Source organism: Ursus americanus, chromosome 6, assembly GCF_024610735.1.
Source record: "Ursus americanus isolate L20-20 chromosome 6, mUrsAme1.1.p, whole genome shotgun sequence".
NCBI classification, from domain to species: Eukaryota; Metazoa; Chordata; class Mammalia; order Carnivora; family Ursidae; genus Ursus; species Ursus americanus.
Window position 1 is genome coordinate 30,381,694 of NC_142132.1, and position 24,030 is coordinate 30,405,723.

General features: G+C 36.1%; 1 protein-coding gene across 6 annotated transcripts in view; it reads right to left on the minus strand.

The window, feature by feature from the left end:
* Window positions 1-24,030, minus strand: part of LCOR (ligand dependent nuclear receptor corepressor) — a 134,204-nt gene that overhangs the window by 13,502 nt on the left and 96,672 nt on the right. For 4 of the 6 annotated variants that reach the window (XM_045784975.2, XM_087862845.1, XM_045784974.2 and 1 more), the window contains one exon: window positions 22,394-22,487. The exons of 1 other annotated variant lie outside the window; for it this stretch is intronic. In XM_045784975.2, coding sequence (XP_045640931.2) covers window positions 22,394-22,487 — 94 coding nt within the window. Of the gene's footprint in view, window positions 1-10,266; window positions 19,854-22,393; window positions 22,488-24,030 lie in introns of those variants that run through there. One more of the 6 variants, XM_087862847.1, reaches the window with a different exon arrangement.

A 24,030-nucleotide genomic window follows, 5' to 3' on the forward strand; every position in this document is an offset into this window, starting at 1 on the left:
GGGTGCTGAAAAACAGCATGAGAGAGAGTCCAGGAGATGAAAAGGTTAAAACTGCAAACGGCAACCTTGCTTAAAAGAAAGACATCAACAAAGGGTCATTTGTGTGTTTTCCTGGTAAAAAACATCAGGGAGAATGTACTGGTGAACCACAGGTCATCAGAGTAAGAGGTAGGGAGCTCTTCATCAGTTATATCCTGGACCTCAACACTATCCGGATACCACCTGGAGTGACTGCATCTTTTTTTTTTTTTTTTAAAGATTTTATTTATTTATTCGACAGAGATAGAGACAGCCAGCGAGAGAGGGAACACAAGCAGGGGGAGTGGGAGAGGAAGAAGCAGGCTCATAGCAGAGGAGCCTGATGTGGGGCTCGATCCCACAATGCCAGGATCACGCCCTGAGCCGAAGGCAGACACTTAACCGCTGTGCCACCCAGGAGTCCCGGAGTGACTGCATCTTTTCCTGAAATCCTAAGCCATAGCGGTTTGTAGAATATACTGGCAATCATAAGGAATCATGTATATGTATCTTACATATCTTGTATCTTGTCTCTTTTACTGACTTGTCTTTGTCTTAGCTTTCCAAGCAAATGTAAGCTACTTGAGCTACTTGAGATGTAAGCAACTAGGTAGGGATCGTATTTCATGCTCTTCTGTTTTTTCTTGGACAGAAAAAGAATATCAAGAATGCTTCCTGGGTTTTCTTCCTGGGCAGCAACACTTGCTGAGAAGGGAATACAGGGAATGAAGCTGGGGGCTGGTGATTGCTGTGGTATGTAGGTGTCTGATGAGTTCCTTTCTGTACACACTGAGTTGAGGTGTTTATAAGATTCTGAATCTGAGATGTTTGGAAGGCAACTGGACCAGTAGCTTCACTTGGATATGAGAACCTTCACATTATTACTAACCTTTGTCCAAGTGTCATTAAATGGCCCTGTTATAATAGCAAACTTTATAACTACAGTAATAAAATCACTTTTGACTGTGCCTCTAACTTATCAAGCTTCCTACCTTTTCTCTAGAAATTTTCTCAGTAAGATTTTAGGTCTAGACAAATTTTAATTTCAGATGATTTGAATATTTAATTTTAAAAATTAACCTCAACTTTCTAAAATTTAATTCTATTACAATTTTTTCATGTTTTTAAAAAAATGGGTGCAGTTTAAAAAACTGGCTAGTTTTTGCCTGATTTTTAAACAGTCTTAACCTCTGCTTCCAGTTATTCCGTTTTTTCCTATAGTCTTAGGCCTTTGAGAGAGCCTAAATATGCACTTGCCCTGATTTAGAATACTCTCAGGCACTAGGAAGGTGAAAAAAGAGAGGCGCGAGCTTCTGTCCTGTGGCCCATTCACTCAGCTTGACTGAAGGGGAAGCACTATGTCATAGTTTAGTGACTACAGTTAGTATGATGGTACGTCCCTCACACCTGACTATGTAAGATCTTTACAAGAACAATAATTCATCACAGATTTCAAAATCACTTGTTTGATTTCATGTTCTTTCTGCTCAACAACAGGAGTCTGTTATAGTTAAGTAAATTATTTATCAGTCAGAAATACTTCACCACCAGTAAAGAGCTTTAAGGTCCCAGGGACTGGTAAATGCGACGCAGGGCTGCAGAAGAGGGAAACTTGACTTCCAACTCCCTGGATTAGTTCTGAATGTCTCTCCTGGGAGAGAAATAGCTTACATGACCTCGACCACTCCGTCTTTCTATCCCCAGCTCAATGCCTAATTCTTAAGGGTGTGGTCAAAGGATAAGATAATATTCATAACAACTTTGAAAGGCACAGTTTAAGAGTGATGTGTTGTTTCACAACCCTATCTGTAATGATTTACTCAATGATGTTTTTCCAGATCAGAGGTTAGACACAGTTGAACTCGCCTACTTTGTCAATACTGCAATACTTAAATTCCCCCCAAAAAAGCATTCCTGTGGTTAATGTAAATGGTGGGTCGTCAATGCTTATGTTATCTTAAGGTAAAAGAATAAAATGAGGGGCACCTGGATGGCTCAGTCAGTTAAGCATCTGCCTTCAGCTCAGGTCATGATCCCAGGGTCCTAGGATCAAGTCCTGCATCGGGCTCCCTGCCCAGTGGGGAGCCTGCTTCTCCCTTTCCCTCTGCTGCTCCCCTTGCTTGTACACTCTCTGTCAAATAAATAAAAAATAATAATAATAAAATAAAGATTAAAAAAAAATAAAACGAGAAGAGAAATGGCAGAGAGCTGAAAGGACAGTTTTAAGAGTCTAGAATCTGGGATTGATGGATTCAGGTAGTCTCTCCAATATTTGCTAACTACCAACAAAACTCTTGATGGCAAATGCAACATCAATGATGACCAAAATACAAAAGAGCAATAAAGACACTGCATGATGTTTGGATGGGAGCTGATCTTAGTAGCAGAAAAAGGTAGTCCTGGGAAAACAGAAGGGGAGAGAAAGCTAGAGACAACACTTGACAGAGTAGACCAGATAGTTAAGAGAAGTACATTAATTTGGCTTGATTCTTCGACTTAAATACAAGAAAACATAAAAAATGCATCATCAGTTCTCCTCAAGGCAAGAAGAACTGTGTTTTTTGCTAGACAATAACCTGAAATTACATTCCCTAATTCCTTATTTTCTGGTCCTCTGAACATAGAAAATGTGTTTCAAGGGCCTGGATAGGTCTGCTGACAAGTCCTTGCTCTGCACTGGGAAATACATCCACCCATGGCTATTTCACACCTGTGGATCACCCATACTTGGACACAGGAATATTCCAAGTGCTATGACAACATTTACTGTGTGTATGTGTGTGTGGAGTAGAGGAGAAGGTGGGCAGCATGGGTTATGGAGATTTTCCAAAAGCCATATATAGTTTAGTTGAACCTCTAAGCTATTGAACAACCAAGTTTTCCTTCCACAGAACTGAACTAAAAGAAACAATAAAAGGGTACAGTAGGTGACAAAGAAATTAAGAAATAAGATCACAAAACAGAAAGTGACCTCTTAAAATCAGGCAGTTTAATACCTGACTTCCAGGTGGCTGAAATCCAAATTTTGTGAAATAGAGTTTAGATGGATTTAGATAGAAAAAGCATCTCTCAAAATTGGGGTTAAAGAGAATGATCACTCCCCCAGATATGAAAAACATGGAGGAGGAGTGTGTGTGTGTGTGTGTGTGTATTTTCAAACCCTGGGTGATTGCTGATAGCAAATAGCATCTTGTTCAGGTGTGAAATGGAAAAATAGTGAAGAACTACTCATCTAAAACAAGACATGGAATCCCTTTTTAACAGCTTTCTGTTTACCATGTTTCTAGCCAAGTTTGCTAGAAGCATGGCAGAACAAAGATTCCAAAAACTATGAATAATCGAAATTGGGGGAAACGAGAAGTGCTTCAGGGGGTCCTTACTGAGCATGAAGCCATAATTTGTTAGCTTTTCTGTATCTCGGGGCTTAATATCTCTGATAAGAGGCTATTATTATGAGAAAGCCTTTTAAGGCTTGTATCTCCCATTTCTAATTTAACCAAATTGTCAAATTTCTTGTTATAATAAAAATATAGTTATCAAGGAAATTCTTATTTAACATATTTTTACCCTATAGGCAAATGTACCCCAGAAGCCAAAATATAATCAGAAGGTTACTTGATGAATAGAAGTCAGAGCAGGGGCACCTGGGTGGCACAGCGGTTAAGCATCTGCCTTCGGCTCAGGGCGTGATCCTGGCGTTACGGGATCGAGCCCCACATCAGGCTCCTCTGCTAGAAGCCTGCTTCTTCCTCTCCCACTCCCCCTGCTTGTGTTCCCTCTCTCGCTGGCTGTCTCTCTCTCTCTGTCAAATAAATAAATAAAATCTTAAAAAAAAAAAAAAAAGAAGTCAGAGCAAGGAGTCATTAAGCACCATAGTCCAATGCCTTTGTCTCCTTTCTAGGAATGTAATGAGTTCACAGATGCTTCTGCCAAACTATCTACATCTGATAAAGTTTTTAATTTTCCTACCAGATTGATTTTTGTTTCTATCATCTAAGACTATGCACGTAAGACCAAATACATTACATCCAGATATTAATTTAAACAAAAGGAGGAAAGATTCATAGGCTGTGAAAAGCACAGGATTTTGGACTGGAGGGCATGAATTAAAAAATAATAGTTCCTGGAAGTGAGGGAAGAAATATCCCTAAGTGATATTGCTAAATACTGGTTTGGTGAGAGCACAAACCTAAATTATTAATCTAATGAGTATTTTAACTAAGAATTCTTAGAAAACACTGTGAAATAGACTTTAGGAAATAATACAATAATTTCAGACCAAGAGGACAGACCTCTACCTCAGGCTGCTTTGAACTAAAAAAGAGTGTGTCACTAGCCTGAGTTAGTGAAGCCATAGTGAAGAGAGATCTGGATAGAAAAAGCATAACTGACATTTTAGGAAGTCAGGACTATAGGAGACCTCATGACAAGCCAGCTGACTGACCTATTTCTCTTTTCGATTTTTAGTCAGATAGAGGATTAAAATCTATGTTGCTCTTCGGGAGAAACTGCTCTTTCACTCCCAGTTTAAATGACCAGGACGATGACGGACTAAAAAAATACCACTGCTGAAGCAGAAACCAGGTGCTCATTCCCCACACGAGAGAACGCACCATATCATGGGGCTCTTTCAAATCCCCTCATCATGGGGTGAGGGGAAAGAAACATTTGTCAAGGCCCAGGAGAAGCCAAGGACCGTGCACTTCCCTGGCATCCAGACAAGACTCCATTACAAGGGGAGCATATTTCTTCTGTAATAATAATGGTAACAACCACCATCAACTCAATACCCACACCACCACCTTGCAAGGCCGTGTGTCAGCACAGGGGGCTGACACAAAAACAAACAAGAGGACTTTAACAGTTCACACAACAGATCCCAGCAACACAAATGTTCTTTCCTCTCCAGAAACAGGGTGATGTGTTTCTGACAAATAGTCTTAGTTTCTTTTTGGGTGAAAGGAAGAGGGAGACTAGCAGATTATATAATAAGCAGCAGATATTTGATAGTATCCTGAGCTTTTCATGATTGTTAGGGGGATCTTCTAGATCCTAACTTTTCTCATGTTCTCTTGAGGTTCTTAATCTCCATTCTTGAAACCATACAAATCTGCGGTTTAAGACTTAAAAGTGGAAAATTCTACTTTTGTCACATAGTAAATCACGATGGCATTCCTAATAACTGTAATCATTTAAAGACTAGATCACTTTGTAAAATGTAAAACCTTAAAAAGGGCTCCTAAATATCATTTATCACTTGTTCACCTCATGAATATTAGAGGAGGTATATATTTTAAAATTTGAAATATAGGGATAAGCAAAGCATTTTTATATCTACCATTCTGGGGTGTTCTTGGAATTAAGCCCTTTATCATCATTCTCCACTCCACCTCTCTGGAATCTCAAGTCTACTGTTGGAGGTGTGTTGGAGTGGGATGAACTAAAAGCAGAATCATCTGTATATTCAAGTCTTCACTCAGGAATATTGAAAACAAAGTGTAACTAAATGTATACACTCACACACACACATACTGAGGTATTTATTTCACCTCACTCCTTATCCCTAGGTTCCCTCCTTTCTCTTGCTTCCAATTACTATCCAGTTCAACCATACTGACCCGACTTTCCTTGGAGAATACTGTATTTTAAGCTTCCTGCCACTAGTTTCTCCTCATTTTCACGTTTGTTTCACATTACCCAGAACTGCCATCTTCTTTTTTTTAAAAGTAGGCTCCATTTTGAGGAGCCTCATTTGAAAATGAGTTCAAATCAATGAGGCAGGGAAAGGAAGAAGAGAATTTTGAAGATCAGACAGTAAAAGGTGTAGGCTCTTAGCTGTAAGCAGAGGTTGCTAGCATGCTCTCCAAGGTACCAGAATTACTGGGATGAAAAGGTATGGTTTACATTAGAGTTTTGACTACAAACCAGAACAAGAAACACTTTTTACCCAGTGATGAAGCACACATCTTGGTGCATTATCTATGATGACACACACTTTCAATGAAACAGTATTTATCCTTATTATATGGTACGTGCTTTTTCTCTTTTATTTCTTTTAAAATGTTGGTTAGGACCCACTAAACTGATCTACACTGACTTACCAATTCCAAGCACCTCATAAGAATCTGCTATCCTGGTTATCTTCTTAATTCATCTTTATCTAACTAATGCTACACTGCCAGGTTTTCCTGGCAAAATGTTCCTAGCTGATTTAATAGATGCTGGAATGACACCTCTAAACTGTGCTAGCTATGATCTATCTGTGAAATGGTCAAACTTCGATTTGATAAGAGTGTAACTAAAATCACTAAATCTTTGGCAGAAGATTCCCCAAATTATTTCACTGGAAAACTAATGGTCTAATGATTAAACACATATGCACGCACACGTGACCACTCCCATGCTTGGCTCTTATATTTTGCTATTAAAACTACCACCACATAAAAAGAAAAATCTCCAAAGCATGTAAACCTTCAACCGTGACTATACAAAGAAACTCAGTTTACAATGGAAATGCAGATAAATTCTACTCCTTTGTAATTTTTAATCTTAAACATATTCTACTTTCTAAACAACTGTTAGTCTAGTCTTTGAAAAGAAACAAAGAATGACTAATAGTTTGATAATATGCCCGTGGAACAGGACCAAGAAATGCAGAAAAGCAGCATTCCAGCTTTTAATCGCAGTTCCAACAGTTTTATGTCTCTGACTGCAGTAAAAAGAAGACTGGCTGCCCAGTGTCCCTAATACAAACTCATCTGCCTCTTTCAAAGTTCTAATCAATACAAACGACTTCCTCTACAACTTTCAATCTGATTTTCTCACTTTCCCTCACATTAAATTAACTCCTGCCAGATGCTTTCACTCCTTGTATTTTTTGAGTATTTGCGAAGAGCCCAGCATAGTACTAAGTATCTCACCTACAGAATCTCATTTGAGCCTCATAGCAAATCTCTGAGGCAGGTGGTAAAAGCTTCCTTTTACAGATAAGAAATTGAGGCTCAGAAAGTTGCAGGAACTTGTTCAAGATCATGTACGAAGAAATCAGAAGGGCTGGGATTTTAAACCAGGTCCATCAAATTCTGTCTTTTGGGATATTCTCTCCTCTCCTCTATATGCCTTACCTACTCGTCAAGATTCATTTCCTCTAGCACTGAGTCAGCAACCCTAACTTCTTTTCAACAATAAAGTTTGTAAGCTTCTAACATAATTTCTTAACTGGTAATTTTATAATACAGATTTAATTCTCTTCCTAAAAAGCAATGTCCATCTCCAGAAGGGTGAAACTAAATTAATACTTGAGATTTAATTAAGTTAAAAAGTGAACCTAAAAGAAAATTATTAGCAGATTAAACCTCTCATTCTAAAGTTGAATCAGGAGTGCCAAAGTGGTACAGAGATAAGTTTAATGGTTTGGAATCATGAGTATTAAGGGCAACTAATGCTATGTGAGGAGGGCAAATCCCTTAAACTCGCCACATTCCATGTTTTTCATTTAAAAAAATGAAAGATTAGAATGGGACAAACAGCATTTAATCAATGGGGGGGGGCTACTCAAAAGTTCCTGTGGTCACAATAATGTGAATATACCTAACACTACTGAACTGTATACTTAAAAATGGTTGAGATGGTAAATTTTATGCGTCTCTGCCACAACTAGAAAAAGATCTACTAAATAAGCTTCAAAAATACAAAAAGAAAACAAAAACAAAAACAAAACCCAAACCAAAAAAAACTCCTGTGTCACATTTTGAAAATATAGAACATGTTCAGGCCTCACACTTATAAACTGATTCAGTGGATCTGGTACAGGACCCATGCATCTGCATTCTCCAAGACGGATTCTAATCAAGACTAATTATATCCAATGATCCCCCAGAACTCTTTGTGCTCCAATATTCAAGACAGAACTAGCCTGCACACAACAGAAACAGACATTATAAATAACATACTTTAAAATTAACATACCTTATAATATTTGCAAAAGTATCATCACATTCATACAGTTCATAATAAAAACTTTAAAAAACAGACTTGTTTTAAATAAAAGGCATCTAAAATGAGATCCAGATCTATTTCTTTTTCCTTTAGAAAACGCTACAATGCAAAGGGGAGACCTAAAGTTTATACCTTATTATTCAATAAAGGTTGCTACTGTATTTCCCAATGTTAGAACAGATGTAATTAGTATATTTGTCTCACATTTAATAGAAGATTGCATTTAATAGACTCAGAGGTGAAATGAGGCCTAAACGGCATTCAGGCTACCACTATGATTTTCCAGATGAAAACACGAGTGATCTAGCTAGAATACCAAGTTGACAGAAATTTAAAATACCAAATAATCCCTTATCACTCCATATTGCTGATCAAATATGGTTGGCAAGAGTACAATTAACATCATAAAACTACTAGTCAATAAACACTAATGTTTTTACATGCCTATACAAAGCTTCAGACTCAAGATTTAATCCTTATGAGTTTATTTTTGCTTACTTCCCAAGTTCTTACTTTCCAAGTTGCACTCTAACCAAATCATGGCTTAAACTATTAACTATTTTTTGAGAATATTTCTTTTCCACTAACCTCTGAAAAAAAGCCTTTCTACTCCAATTGTAAATGCAGCTTGATACATCATTTCCAGCTTGATAACACCATTGCCTCCAAAAATAGCAGAAGTCCAATAACTTGTAAATTGAATAGGATTAATAAAATCCTGTGCTAAATGCTAACCACTGGAAGCCGATAATGATAAAGTGTACATTTGGAATATAAGAACCGTTATCTACCGCATTGCTTAGCAAATTCTATTAAGAAAAAAAATTTTTGCACTCTTTTCGGCGACAAAATCTAGCACAGTATGACGTAGTAAGATTACATTTCAATACAAGTGTCTGGTGAGAGAAAGGGACAGTTCTTGAGGAAAAAATAACAATCATACAACTTGGAAAATGGCAGAAAGCTATCCCATTTTCCCACTCCATTTCCCTTACGCAATTTCCCTGATTCCGACACCTTGTTAATACATATAGAGTCCTTCAATTAATTCCAAAGTATCAACAGAATCAAAGAAAAAAATTCTGGATTAGGAGTAAGTCCTTTTTAAAGTTACAATAATTGAAGAACTAAATACCAATTCGAAAACAGGACAATTAAAATGAATTCACTTATGAGATGCCAGATTATAATCCTACTATATTGATCTGGCCACCAGGTTAGAATGGATAATGGCAAGAAACAAGTAATTATAGCTTTGAAATTTACAAAGTAGTAGTAATTAGGTTTCCAGAAAAACGTTCTATAAACACGTGGCATGACTGAGTAAGGGGAATAAATGAAGCCAATAAACAAGCCTACGGTACCAACAAAATTTCCAAATTTATAAACATTGGAACAAAAGGCAGAAATAGCCAAAGAAATAAAACAAAAATACTAACTAAAAGATAATCTGGAGCAACTACCAATAGCAGCATCATTTTTGAATATAAAATGCCATTAGAAATGATCATAAATCACTTCAATTTACATTAATTACATGTATATCATGACCTCGAAAAAGCTTCCTCCAATACTTTGCTATACCATTTCTAATCTTTATCACTATAATTCAGCTGTTCCCCTCACCACTTTACAAGAGGAATCACTTTATAATCTAAAACTTCTTTATACACCTAGTTTCTAAAAACCACAACTGAGCAACATATATGCTGTTCTTTATTTGTCCAGGTAAAAGGAAATGCCAGCACCTTCCCAAGAAATCAGAACGACTATAATAACCTCAACTGACAGTGTTACTTTCATACTTGTGCTTCAAGAGCAAAACTTAGTAAATCATTGTTTTAGCAAGCAACTCCAGCATAAAGTTTTACTCTAAGAAAATTATGATTTTCAGAAAATAATTATGTAAGTCCAGAAACCAGGTATTATGAAAATATCAATATATATCTTGTCTAGCTGAAAAAAACTTTTTAAAGTGAATAATCCAAACAAAGAAAACTGAGGTAGGGGAGCATCACATTAGTAAAGGCACAGAGTTACAAGGCAGTATGGCACCCAAATACCAATGCACAATTATGAAACAGCCACTTCGAGTTATCTAAGAGGTCATCTGGAAAGGATTTACCATTAAAAAATTACCAACTTCCATTACCATGTACATTTACAGTACACCTGGAAATCTTACCCCTTCTCTGGATTTTTTTAAAAACGCATTTAAAGTCTTAAGAAGTAGAAAACAAGCTTTTAAAACAGCTTTTCACAACAAAATTTATTAGAAGAATAGTGGTTTTGAAAAGTCTAGCATCCAGTGAGAACTACCATACACAACATTACAGCTGGGAATGTTTCTCCAAAATGTCATGGTCAAATAATACAATGGAACCATTAAATCTTACACATGCACGAAAGAACTAGCGCTTCTGACATACAATGCAAAAAAAAGGGGACCACATGGATTAAAGTTTTAAGTACTCATCACATACATTAAGACACAGCTTATTTTAGTCCAGTCAAAAATCAGAACTGCATTAAAAAATTTAATGTAGTGCAATCAAACCAAAAAACTTAATTTGTGATCATAAGTGCTCTACTACATAAACATTGATCATAGCAAGGAACAAAAAGTTCAAATCACACAGTACAAAAAAAAATCTGTAAATAAATATAAACTACAGTACAAGAGAAATATTAAATTATACAATTCCGTCAAACTGTAAACAGTATATTGAAATGAGGTCCATAAGAGTAAAGGGGGTTCCTGTTTTGTTGCATGACACTTGAACGTCTAGAAATCTGAAAGATGCCATGTTCTATATCTTCAAAGGCTATGGGTTTTATATATGGAGAGTTCCTTTTAGATGTAAGATATCAAATATTAAAGCAGAGGAATAATCTGTTTTGTTAACCACAGACAGTACTGTAGAAAACAAAAGGAGTCTTAAAGAATAAAGACCTCTAGCAGACAAGTCTTAACAGTAAAGATGCGAAGGGCTAAACACTGGAATTAGAACTTCACATCATTAGAAACTTGTCACTGAGGACTTCAGGGCTACAAAATATACTGACAAAATTGTCTGCTGATATGCAGACTTAGACCTCTGCTAATTTTTTTGACATTTACATACTCATGTTACAACACCAACTTTGGCAGAATCGCTACTAATAAACTCAGAGCACTACTGGCCCAACGGTTCCATCACAGTGGCCAGTGCACAGAATTCTCTAAAGACATTGCATAAACTAGAATGTAGAGGTCAGACACCCAAGGACCAGTGCTTGAATTTAGTAGTAGTGTGGTGAAGAAGCAAGAGCCACATCGAGGAGGAACTGCATCTGTTATAGTTTACAGAAGCAGCAAGGAATGTCATTTAATTGTGCTGGCTATTAGTGGCATTTAAAAATATATAGTTTGTGTGTGTCTGTGTGTGTGTGTGTGTGTGTGTGCGTGTGTTACACATGTGCTGGCTATACATTTATGCACATTTTGTTTTTTTTAAATTCATTGTTAACAGGAACCCCCATATTATCTGCTCAGTAGTAATAACTGAATATATAGAATGCCACTATAAGAGTGTGAGGCACCGTGTGCTGGAGAGTTATATGCAGCTTTAAAATGTTTGGCTGAGTTATACCTGGATACCTGAACTGAGTTTTTAAGTTGACATTCATCAAGGATGTGCTACCAGCACGTCGAAATAAAAGCAAAACAGAAAAATACAAGTCACTGTTAGGTTTAAGAATAGCATCAAAGTACCTGAATTGAGTGAGAATAGTGTGTAAACTGTCCCTGAGGGTTTTTAAACAGTGTGTACAAGTTGGATTCCTAAGAACATTAGTTTTATTTAACAGTGTGGACTGATAAAATACCAATGTCTGACAGTTTAAGTGGAGGTTATAAAGAATTATATGCAAACACTCCAAATGTATAGTTTATACATTTCTTCTCAAAGCAGCAATAAGCTGCTGTAAAGAATACATCCCATCAGAACAAGCAACATGTGGGAGTCAGATAAAGGTTTCTATCTTAGTCTGGTTTTCTGACAGCACAGCATATCAATATCCAATGACTATTATCTTTCCTATATCAGAATTATAACTAATTTCGACTAGCAATATAGGATTAGACTTTTAATCAAACACTTTGCTATTACATACTAAAATTCCTTAAACTTACTAATGCTGGTATACTAACCTAGTTAATTATCCCCCCTCATTTTAGAAATATACCCTTCCACAACTTAAAAACATTAAGATCCATTTTCAGTCCTCTGATGTAAAAAGCATGTCAGTGAATTAATATTAAAAATTTACACAGTAAAAAGGCTTGAATTTCAGCCAAAGATTCTAAATACTGCTCATTCCCTGAAGACTTAAAGGGAGAGAGAATCCCTACCCATTTTCCTAGTGATTTATTTTTCTAAAATGGTCTGACACAATTTTTCATGTTGGGGAATTTTCCCCGCACCTCCTCTCAAATTCCAAATTCTTAAGCCTGAAATGCTTAATGAAATGGGAAACGTGAGGCAATCATTTGGAATTGCTTGAAAGGTACAGAACGTTGTTTTTTTTTTTTAAATAAGACAAGATTTATATAAATGTGATCTGACCCCGTATTATGTAGTTATGCTTTATATTTTTAAATAATCACGCTAAAACTTACAGTACCTAAGACTCTGAAGATAAATTAAGACTTTAGTGTTGTAACAGAAAAAGTGCTGAATTATCCCTTTTCTAGTACTTTAAACATTTCGGGCAAGTGCTTTCCTAGTGACAGTAAAGTTTACTATATACCCTTTCACCAAGCAGGAAAAAAAAAAGTTACCTGGATGAAAGAAAAGACCTTTAGAAGTGTAGCACCGGGTATTTACCAAATAATAGATGTTGTTTCACTTACTCTGAGGGGGTAAAAATATTCTAGACTGAAATTCTATTTGGCTATTGAATGTTAAAAATCCCTGCTCTACTGTGTCAGTGTCCTGTGGCCAACCCTCCCACCCCCTCCCCCCAGTCCCCTTACACACTATCCACTGAGAATCTAATCTCTAAAGAGATTATTTTAAAATTTATGTTTTCAGGACATACCTGAGAAAGGGTGCAATTATGCAGAACAAGGAACCCAAGACTGCACTAATACTGGTTATAGGTTCATAAATTCTTTCCCAAGACAAATCTAAAAAGTTCTAAGAGGTATGGATCTTCAAATACGTCTTACTGCTTTAGATTTTTTTGGTATGTGTGTAGGGTCATTTCCAGTGTTGAAAAGATCACCTTGAGTCTGTTCAAAGACAGTTCAAGATGGGGTAAAGAGTTCATTTCCATATTCAAACTATAAAGATTAAATATGATTATAATATTTGCTACATCCAATAAATCGATGATTAACTAAAAGTGCTTGTTTTTTAGCGTTTATCGATACAGCTCTAAATGAACTGGAAACCTTAAAATTACCCCCCAAATAGTTGCAGAATTAACTCATGTTTTATTGTCAAATCAACATTAATTAGCCTTGATTCTCATTTTCAAATCATCTAAAAGATTTTTCTGACTATCAAATGAAGGTGGCCCAACTTTACCACATTATCTATCCTGTGACTCATTGTTAGTATCGTAGTACAGAATCTTTAGCCTCTTCTCAAGTCTACATACTTTCCCATCCAACTCCTTACCTCCCTCCCCCATCTCCTTCATAACATTTAGGGCACACAGCTACAGGGCTAATGTCTGCTTTTTTGAAAGGCAACTGTGAGTTTATCTGGGAATAAGAGACAGAGGACATGCAGAGAATTTCCTCTATTTTCCCTTCAGTCACCATGTTCACAAATCCTGTTAAGTCTCAAGGACAGAATGAATCAAAAAAAAAACCTAAGAAGACTTTGGAGGTCTGCATTCCTTGTACCAGAATTATACTTCTTTCCTTTTCAGTAGAGTTTGAGCGCAACCAATTTTTTTAAGCCCCTATATAGCTTAATAGTCTCCTAAATGGGCTGTTTGGCTAAAGCCATTTAGTTTCTAATAACACTGGCCTGACCATAGTATTAATGAAGACCTAATTACAATGGAAAGTGGTAACAAGGAAAACAATTTTTGATATCTTCAATGAAGGTCAAAATTTAACCTATAATTTTCAATGTCTTCCATAAAAGATTAAGTGGAGCAATTCAGTCTATTGCCATATTCTATCACCAATGACAGCAACCTGAATATACAGAAAAGGATGGCTCATACAAAAACAACCTCCAGCATTTAAAGAAAGCATAATTACAAAAGCAAAAATATGTGGTTTCAAAATTAAATCTACAGGGACAATAGCTGTTAAAGAAAATAACACCGAACGGTCATTTGTCTGCTGTAACTACTAAAATAATTTCAGGTTCTGACATTGGGCTGACTCATTAGTTTGTTTTGCAAAAATAACTAACTGAATCCAAGCTTCACTATTATGGGTCAATGAAATGTAAGAGAATCACAAAGGCTTCAGGCCTTGCACCATGTGCTTACTTGGGCAGGGGGAGAACACATAGCTCACTAGCAGCTCAAAGGTTGCTAACTACTGCCTAATGACAGAAGGTAGTTATGATATGGGCCTTTGCAGGTAGTCATTTTTAGTCTAATTTAGAGTTCTCTCCAGAAAACTGGGAACTAAACTTCTCATTGTGCCTTATTGTTTTACTGTCTGATCCCATATAGCTCATATTATATCTCAGGTAAAATGTTGGGGAATGAAAATGCCAATTGGTTGAGGTAATGGTTTATATAAGATAACCAGAGTTCTAAAAGCACTTCAATATTGTAAAGTAAAAGTGTACCAAATAAAGCTAATACACACTTCACACTTGTTGAGCTTGCTCACCAGAACTGAACAGTAATTAACTTCACATAAGGACCCCTATTATCACACAAAGCCTTACTCATATTCATGATCTGCTGCAGCAAAGGTTTATCAAGCAACACCTAAACTTCAGAGTAACAACAAACTTAATATTAAAAAGTATTATACACAAATATAAATTATGTTTCTTGAAAGAGAGACCTTGTCCTTCATGGTATTTGGGGAGCAGAAAAAACGTGTATAGCTCATCACAAACATAGTTCAGAGTCACTTGAAAGCCTACTGAACAAAGTAATATAGTACATTACATTACTGTCAAGCTTCATGGCTCGACTGTCTGAAAAATGAGAAAGCTAATGATAAAAATACCAACTAGATATCCTTCCACAGGATTATTCAGTATTTTTGACTTTATAGTGCCATAGCGTATCTACTCTATAATATCAATGTTCTCTCATTAAAAAACAAAACCCAAACCAACAAACCAAAAAAACCCCGCAAGAATTGATGTTCAACACATTATCTCCTAACATTACGTAGAGTAATGTCATTATCTGCCTATTGGAAAATGAGAGGAGAAAAGGCTTTTGTGACAAAGACAGCTGTGAACTATACTTTCCCATACCATAAAAATGGTCAACTGTTGTTTGGGCCATGCAAAACTCTGATTAGCAGAAATTAAGCATGCGAATAGACCAATCTCTATTACACATTTATGAGGACGTCCCCAAACTAGAATATCTACACTGAAAGTGCCAATACAGAACAGTGGCAAATCAAGAGAGAAATCAAATATTAAAAGATCACTGCGGCACCAAGACTGACAGCCAGCCATGTGATGAGCCACCTCCGAGAAATACATGGTATAATGGAACTCTGAACACAAAATTTAACATTAAAAGTGCACCTGAATATTACCAACTAACTTTACAAAACCTACAATAAGGTAAAATATATATCTTTTGAAATATTCAGCAGCTTTCTGTATTTTTTTTTAAAGATTTTTTTTTTTTTCTGAGAGGCTCATGAAATTTAAAAGGGACCACTATCTAATTTCAACCATGCTTCACAAAACAATAATGGCTATTTTATATTGCAGTTACCAATGTAATGCAATTAGTGCTTTAAAATAATCTACACTCAAAAAAGAAAAAAAAGAGACCGACCGACCTTTGGAGGAAATATGCTTATTCAAAAGCTTCTTGGAAAAGAAAATTTACCTGAATATCAAGTCATGACTGATCTCAAGTGTAATGTTTAAAAGCTTCACAGACATGAATATTACAATCTTCAGGTCTCAGGACTTTTAATCTGAGAAAGTTTAGAGTTTGGTTTGTTTTTAAATTCACTTTCTAACCAAAACAAATAATAGAAGTACTCAAATTTTCACTATTTACAAGTCTCAGCCTACAATCTGAAATGACACAATACAAGTTCTCTTATTTAAACTGCAGCATTAAAGGGTAGGCACACCATTCTTCTGCTGCTCGATTGTCATCCACTGAAACACACATAGAAAATATTTATGTTAGTAAAATGATCACTCCATGTACACTACAATGACAAAATTTACATAACTCAACTCATACATCACTTTATAGACTACCACACAGGATTAAACCTCTCTGAACAGTAAAACTACAAAAGTTGAACTTTTAGGGCCAGATTTTTAAATGGGCCTTTAATGATGCCTTTCTGAGAGGAGATAAAAGCAAGCACAAATTAATTGCTCAAAGGGCCTTTTTGCAGCAATTTGGGCTACCAAATACCCCAGATGTCAGGCAAAAAGGTACCATGGCTGCAATTAATTGTGTGTGACAAATTACTGAGTGTGGAACAAAGGAGGCATTCCTTCACAAGCTTAGCCCTTTGCTTTCAGCAAACTTTCTACAACTTCCTTCAACTGCAGATGAAAACCATATATTTCATAAAATATTTTTATTGCAACTTCTAGCTAGGCTAGAAAATATTGCAGAGTCATATACTGCTCTGAACCCAAGCTGCTTTTTCCTGTTGAGATTAGAAAGCTAAGAGGAAACAGGCTCAGTCATCCACGGATTAAACTGCTACACAAAATAACCAAACCAAAAGAGGAACCCAAGCCCAGGCTATGTCAAGAATGAGCAGTGCATTATTTCAATAACAGCAATGGTGTGCCTAACCTTTGAACACATAGGTTGCTGAGGGAAAACTATCCTTAACCTAATTAACTGCTCCAAAGTTGCCAGGCAAGAATTTATGCCTCGGGACTATCTGGACCTACTTCTCTTCAAACTCTTAGTATCCATCTGAAATCATCGGCCTCAAATTTAATGCTCCAAGTTTACTTTTATTCTACATGAAAACTCCAATGACTTTTTGTTTGTTTTTGGTTAAGCATTTAGAAGGGCCTGACCACCTTTCTCAGCAGATTAGATTAGACAGGGTGTATGTGGTGTGGATTTTGTTTTTGCACCAACAGTAATTTTAATTTGGTCACAAGGCAAAATTAAACTTCATGGGCTTTATTTATTGGTTATTCTTGTAAAAAATTATAGGAAATAAATATTCTGAATTTAATTACTGTAATTTGAAAAGCCCATCTCAAAAAAAGCTTAGATGCTCTTCAAGGAGTGCTTATATAAACATGATCTGAAAAGTCCTGAATTGTGTGCTAAACAACCATAAAAATCAGCTAAATATCAGAAAAGGTTAAGAAGGGGATAAAATGCAGGATGCCAAAAACAGAGAGAGAAAGAAATTGAAAGCAACAAATTAAATAAAAACTAAAAAACAACACTTCCCCCCTTGTTCTAGTATCTGGATTAGTTAAAATAGAAATTCTACTGAGCTCGATTGCTGATTGAACTATCTTTAGACGTGAAATGCAACCTAAATCATATTAGGTTACCATGGGGTTGTGTTTTTTTTTCTCTCACCACAAACATGGATCCTTCATTCATGTGGATATTTGGGCAGACTACTGAGGCTGTAAAATCTAGATACCACTTTTGCAATATTATAATTACTTAAACACACTTCTTTCCTTACTTCTTTCTCCCTTTCCCCAATAAACAGATCTTGAATATTTTAAACTAGTTGCTGCAACGACATACAGTCGTTAGTTAGCACATGATCAAATCTGTAAAAGGTTTTAAGACTACAAAGAAACTTAGTTTGCTAAAATGAGGCATCCTCTATTGTTTTATGTAATGTACCCTGACTGCTCCTGAGTAAGAACGGAGCTCGTCCTCCATGAGATAAGGCTATATCCTCACTTGTTGGTGAGACCAAATTCTACCCTTAGAAAACACCAAATAAAATTACAGCAAAGGTAGTGTTACAAAGTAATTAACCGAAGCATTTCTGAAGGTAGTGTGTGCACATTTTCCACCTCCTTTCCCTCTGGGTGAGCACTAAACAGATTGCTGATTTGTTAAGTAAATTTAATAGTGAGAAGAAAATCATAAAATGTAAATTGACCTAAATAATTACGTATCACTGAATAACCAAATTTCTTAAATTCAAAGGTTCATTATTCCTAGGATTTTTTTTTAGTTTAATCCTTCAATTAGTTGAAATGCAGAAGAGAAACATGAATGATTTTATAAGATGGCTTTCCAATTTGTAATGATAAAGCTCCCAGTATGACAGAGGTGGTTTCTAAAAGGGGGCTTTTTTCCTTTTCTTTTCATTTTTTTTTTTTTTTAAATAAAGGCAAATATAACTTAAGAAAAAAAAAAAAGAAAGAAAGAAAAGCATGCAGGCTCTACAGGCAAGGAGTCCACTTCCATGTATCTGTTCTCTGTGAGGTAACTCAATTCTCTTTTGTAGAGAAACATGCAAAAAGGCCAAACAATATCCCGAGCCATACTGCACATGAAAAATTTAAAATATGCAACATTCAGAATGCACCTTTCACCTCTGTACACACAAGTCAATGCAAAATCTGCAAAGAAACAAGTGTCACATTACGTGAAGTTAGGTGCAAGCAATGATAGCTGAACAATGCAGTAGTGCTCACCCAGTTTGTACAGTAATTGGCACTCTACAGTATTCCTACTCATTTTTTGATTCATTTGCACTTTGTGCTGCCTCTCCCTGGGGATCTAATTCAATCTTTACAGAAACATCTGGCCCCTCCGACCTCATTAATTTCATCTTTTTCTTTGGAGGGTTTTTCAAAGTGCCCAGCCTCTCCTTTACTTTGTACTCCAGTGTACTGTGGGGAATCCCATAAATACTCTGAGCTTTGGAAACACTCATTTTTCCACTCATAACCACTGAGATTGCTTCCTCCAGTATCTCACTGTTGTACTGTCTGTAACGCCCTCTCTTCTTCCGAGGCTGCTTGGAGCCAGGGTCTCCTTCTTGATCCGATGTGGGATATGGCTGTCCAGAGGTAGACTGCTCAGCATCTGAGCCCCAAGAATCGGGTCCAGCATCTAACATGCTTTTTCTATTTTGTTTTGGAAGAATAGCCCTTAACTTTTTACTAAGCGCGCTCTCCGTTTGTGAACCCATTACCAAAGAGCTATAGCTGTACTGATCACCAGTGCGAGACTCCCAAGAAAGATCCATTCCTCGAACTTGTGGTATCTTTAAATCTACAGGAGATGCATGGCTCGCATCCTTTTTTCCATCTTGTTTTGCTTGAAGTGCCATTTTTGGAAAGGCAGAGTTTTCTGCAAGAAAAGGAAGGTCACTGATGTTGCTGAGTGCACCATTTCCCCTGAACTTCATACGGCTGAGGTTGAACTCATAATGTGGTTTTGCCCAAGAGGCTTCCCTGGATAATATTAAGTGTTGTCCATGATTCTGTAATCCAGATGGCCCAAGGCTGGCAGCTGTGGACAATTGGTTTCTGCTCAGTAGCTCTTCACTAATCTGCAGGGATCGAGCCAATGGAACTTTGAGTGATGTGGAGTGTCCAAAACCTTCCCTGGTTCCATCCTGTAAGCTTCTTGGAGGTACCCCATCACCACTCCGAAGTCCGTCTGGGCGGTACTGGCTGGGTCTCCCAGGTCGCCTAATTGGATGGAAGGAAACTGATGTGAGCAGGACTTGCACAGGTAGGGAGGGATGGGTGAGGGGACCACTCCTTTATTAGAAGGCCTTGCTTGGGTAACATCACTTTGTGTTATTTATTTATTTTTCTCTAAAATTAAAAAAAAATGGTCTCGGCAGTTAGTTTTAAAACTTGTTCACAAAAAAAGAAAAAGGAAAAAAGAAAAAAAAAAAAAAACCAGGAGCTTTTTGGGCAAAGAAAAATTAAACCTGTCAGCTGGTCTCTGGTTGGGTTCACAAATTTTCGGAGAAAAAGTTTCGCGCAACTGTCTGAAAATAGCACCTTAATTATTAATTACAAAGTAATCATCAAGTCTCCATAGATCTACACAGAATTGTGTTACCAATGTGACGTTACCACTAAACAAGTACAGTAATAAAAGAGTAAGCCAATTTATTTATTTTAATGCAACATATTCAACATTCATGACAACCAGCTTATAAAACTGGAACCATTTACAGTGGTGGAACCCATAGATAATTGCTCATTTATCCCACAAACCGTTGATGTTCATTATCAAAAACCAAACAAGTTCAAACAACATTTCTTATTTTGCTTGGAAAAAAATATATGGCTACCAGCCCCAGGGGGGGGGGGGACCCAAACCAAAACAAACCAAAATACCCATCGCATTATAACTTACCACACTTCTTCATTTTAACACTATTAGTTGCAGACACATGAGTACCACTAATTTTCCATTTGAAATAATCCAATCTTTAAAGAAACTGCCCTTTATTTTCCCCAAACTTTGTTCTTTAAGTTCTACTCAAAGTAATTACTGTCAAAGGTATGTAAACAATTTGTAGCAGTTTTCTTTAGTTAAAAGTGTCTCTTAAAATATCAAACATCAATTTTGAAATTATAAGTGGATAGCTTTCAAATAATGTTTAAAAAGTCAACTACTTACACAAAATTAATTCATAAGGTTTCCATTTTCACAATACATAAATGTATCAATAATAAAACTGGCAACTGGTAAAGCATGCCCGAGGGGAATAATTACATTTACTAGGCACAAAAGTGGAACTCTGAAGAAATAATGATAAACCAGCTATGTTCTCCAAAAGTATACAGGGATTCTGTGCTGTTATCAGTAAATAACATAATAAAGATAACCATGAATATTCAACGAAAAGATGGGCAGTCTTATCGGTGTTTTTGTCCTCCAAAAAATGATACTACATAAAAAACACTTTCTTTCCATTCAGAGGGGTAAACACAGCAACTTCAACCACATTATACATGGACTTGGTGGCCAAGTTTAAAGTAAATCTTAAGCAAGGGATTCATTTATGCAAACCACACTGAGGTTTCTCCTACATGTGTCCTTAATTACACAATTCAAGCTTTGTGATATATAAATGGAACCCAATGATTTGGGAACACAATGACTTGTATCTAATATAAACTATAGTGAAAAGAAGGGCTTAAGAAAAAAAGATTAATAAACTATGCAAACTGCATTAAATCAATGTTACTTTTAGTTCACTGAAGAAAGGAGAGAAAAAGGAAAATGATGGAATTTTAGAGAAAATAAAGGCAGCATTTTAGAAGTCAGTAAAGGAATTCTTCAATTTGAAAGTAATTAAGAGTAAGTTGAAAAAGGTTAGTCCATTTAGTGTGTACTTATTCCTTTAACATCTAAACAAGTTCCCTATGTTGGTATTCTAAAAGTTAAAGAAACCTACATATTAACTAATTTAACTTACCAAAGTTACTTTTCATATATGAAGTTGATTTTTGGTTACAACACAATTTTATGGAAATCCTTCCCAATATGTTATTTAAATGTCTTCATTAATACCTGACTTTTCTAAGTGGTTTTTATGTAGAGGGAAAATTAAGACAATTCTTATACTATAAAATTAGGTGGTCAGAAAATTCACTTTAATCTAAGAGTTATCAAAACTGCGCATGTAATAATGTCTTGGTAGCATAAGATGGTTATCCCAACAACTACAGTCTTAACCACTTAAAAAACGAAAAATACATACAATTACATTTTCTGAACTGCCACACAGAGTTAAAACTGCAGTTCAAATCAACAAATGAAACCAAACCAAACCAAACCAGAAAAAAATGAACAGCCCCCACATACCCACACACTCCATTAGAGATAACAAGTTAAGTACTGGAGCCCAATTTTCATTCAACAACTTCAGCACACATAATACTGCCTCACATCTGAACTCTGGAATTACCTAGGTTGGGTTTCCCACTCTCAAACACTCAACAACAAAAAGGCCAAAGACATTCTTGCCATATTTTCATTACTCACTATCTGTAATGATCTGGCAAAACTGATCTACACTAGTCAATTCTGGACTTCACAGATTGTGCTTTTACTTGAGCGATGGACTAAGTAATTTACTAAAGGCCCACTTACAAGAGTGTTACTCTGAAGACTTAATTTTTAGAACAAATAATGGAGATATGCACCACTCTTTGATAAACTGTCCCCTATAAAACTGTGGAAGGCTACAAATATTTTCCCTTACCCGTTCCCTTGAGTACTGGAGCAGCCTGGAGAATGGCTCAGGGAAGTGCTGCCAGCACATGGACTTTTCTTAGTGGACAGATCAAGTACACCGTCTGTAGAGACACAAACAAACACCTGAGGATATTAAAAACTAGGAACAAATGTGGACTGAAGAGACCAAAATGACAAAGCAACAGGCCTAGTCAACCATGCAGATACACTAGCCATATATGTGAGTTCTGAAGTCAATTCGTTAATAGAATAAGGATTATTTTCCCTCCTAAAGTGACATACATTTAGCAAAGCTTGTTATATCTAATATCTCCAAGGGTTAAATATTTTATTAGTAGGGCAAAAGAAAAGATATAGCATATCACTGAAGATGTTAGGATATAGTGAGATATTAGAAATTGCAGTTTACACAGTATGAAGTTCTGTAACAGAACTATTAGACTCCATTTTGTAAATTTACCTTCATAAAAGCACCTAAGTTTTTAATGCCACATCATACAAATTATAAAACTAAAGTCCTCAAGAGCTAAGTCTACCTGAAGCACTTAAGTACATAAAAGTTGGATTTAGAAAATTTTATATAACACAGATCATTTTAAAATACAAGTTTATATGGTTAAATTACATGTATATACAAGATAGTCTGTACGATGAATCAGATGTTAACTGTTTATAATTTTCATGAGTCCTAATTTTTCTTCAGACACATGTGCAAAAAACTGTGTATTTGGATTCAATCTTTTGGAAAAAATCTGCAGAAATTCAAAATTCCCTTCTTGGAATCTATAAAGGGAAGGTTTTTGAATTAATAAGCTATTACAAACTGGTGAGCAAAGTTTAGGGAAAGAAAGAAGAATGAAACAGTCTTGATAGTGATGACAGCCTAGATGTTTAGCCTTTTTACTGAAGCTAGACCAAATAACAAATTCAATACCATTAAAACACAAAATCAGAAGACCTTCTTTTCCAACAAAGACTTTTTTTTCCTCATAGGCATGTCTAAAAAGGAAAACTCATCATCTGGACAACTTTTAAAGTTGCCATTCTGTCCAAAATTAACAAAGAAAGCTAATACTCCATGCCTCTGATTTTCAGTTGGTCAGTAGAGAGGACTTTCTATCTAGTTATGTTAAAAACTGCCCCAATACAGAACCTACATACGACTCGTATCTGAGGACACCGCCACTCCTGATTTCCTGCTGTTAGAAGTAAATACGTGACTGAGTCTGTAAACCAAAAATCCCACACTCATACACAATAAGTGTTGTCCTTTAGAGTTACCAATATTTCTAAAAATATAACTGTAATCTTACAGAACCAAGTGTCCTATTAGACATCTTAACCCCATTAGACATCTAACAAGCAAATACACTGCTTAAAGTATTTCCAACCAAAGACACTATTATTTAAAGACTTCCAAGTCTGTCTAATCACACAGGCAATATACTTTATCTACTTAAATATACTAAATATACTGTGATTTCATTGAAAACACCTGAAAATTCATTTGGGAAATATCATTTTAAAAATTTTGTTTCCCTTAAAGACTATACACTATAATCCCGTCATCTAGCTCAAATTTCTGTTGACGAGAGCATACCGTCAGTACAACATCTCTCTTAAGCACAGCACGAACTAGAAGTT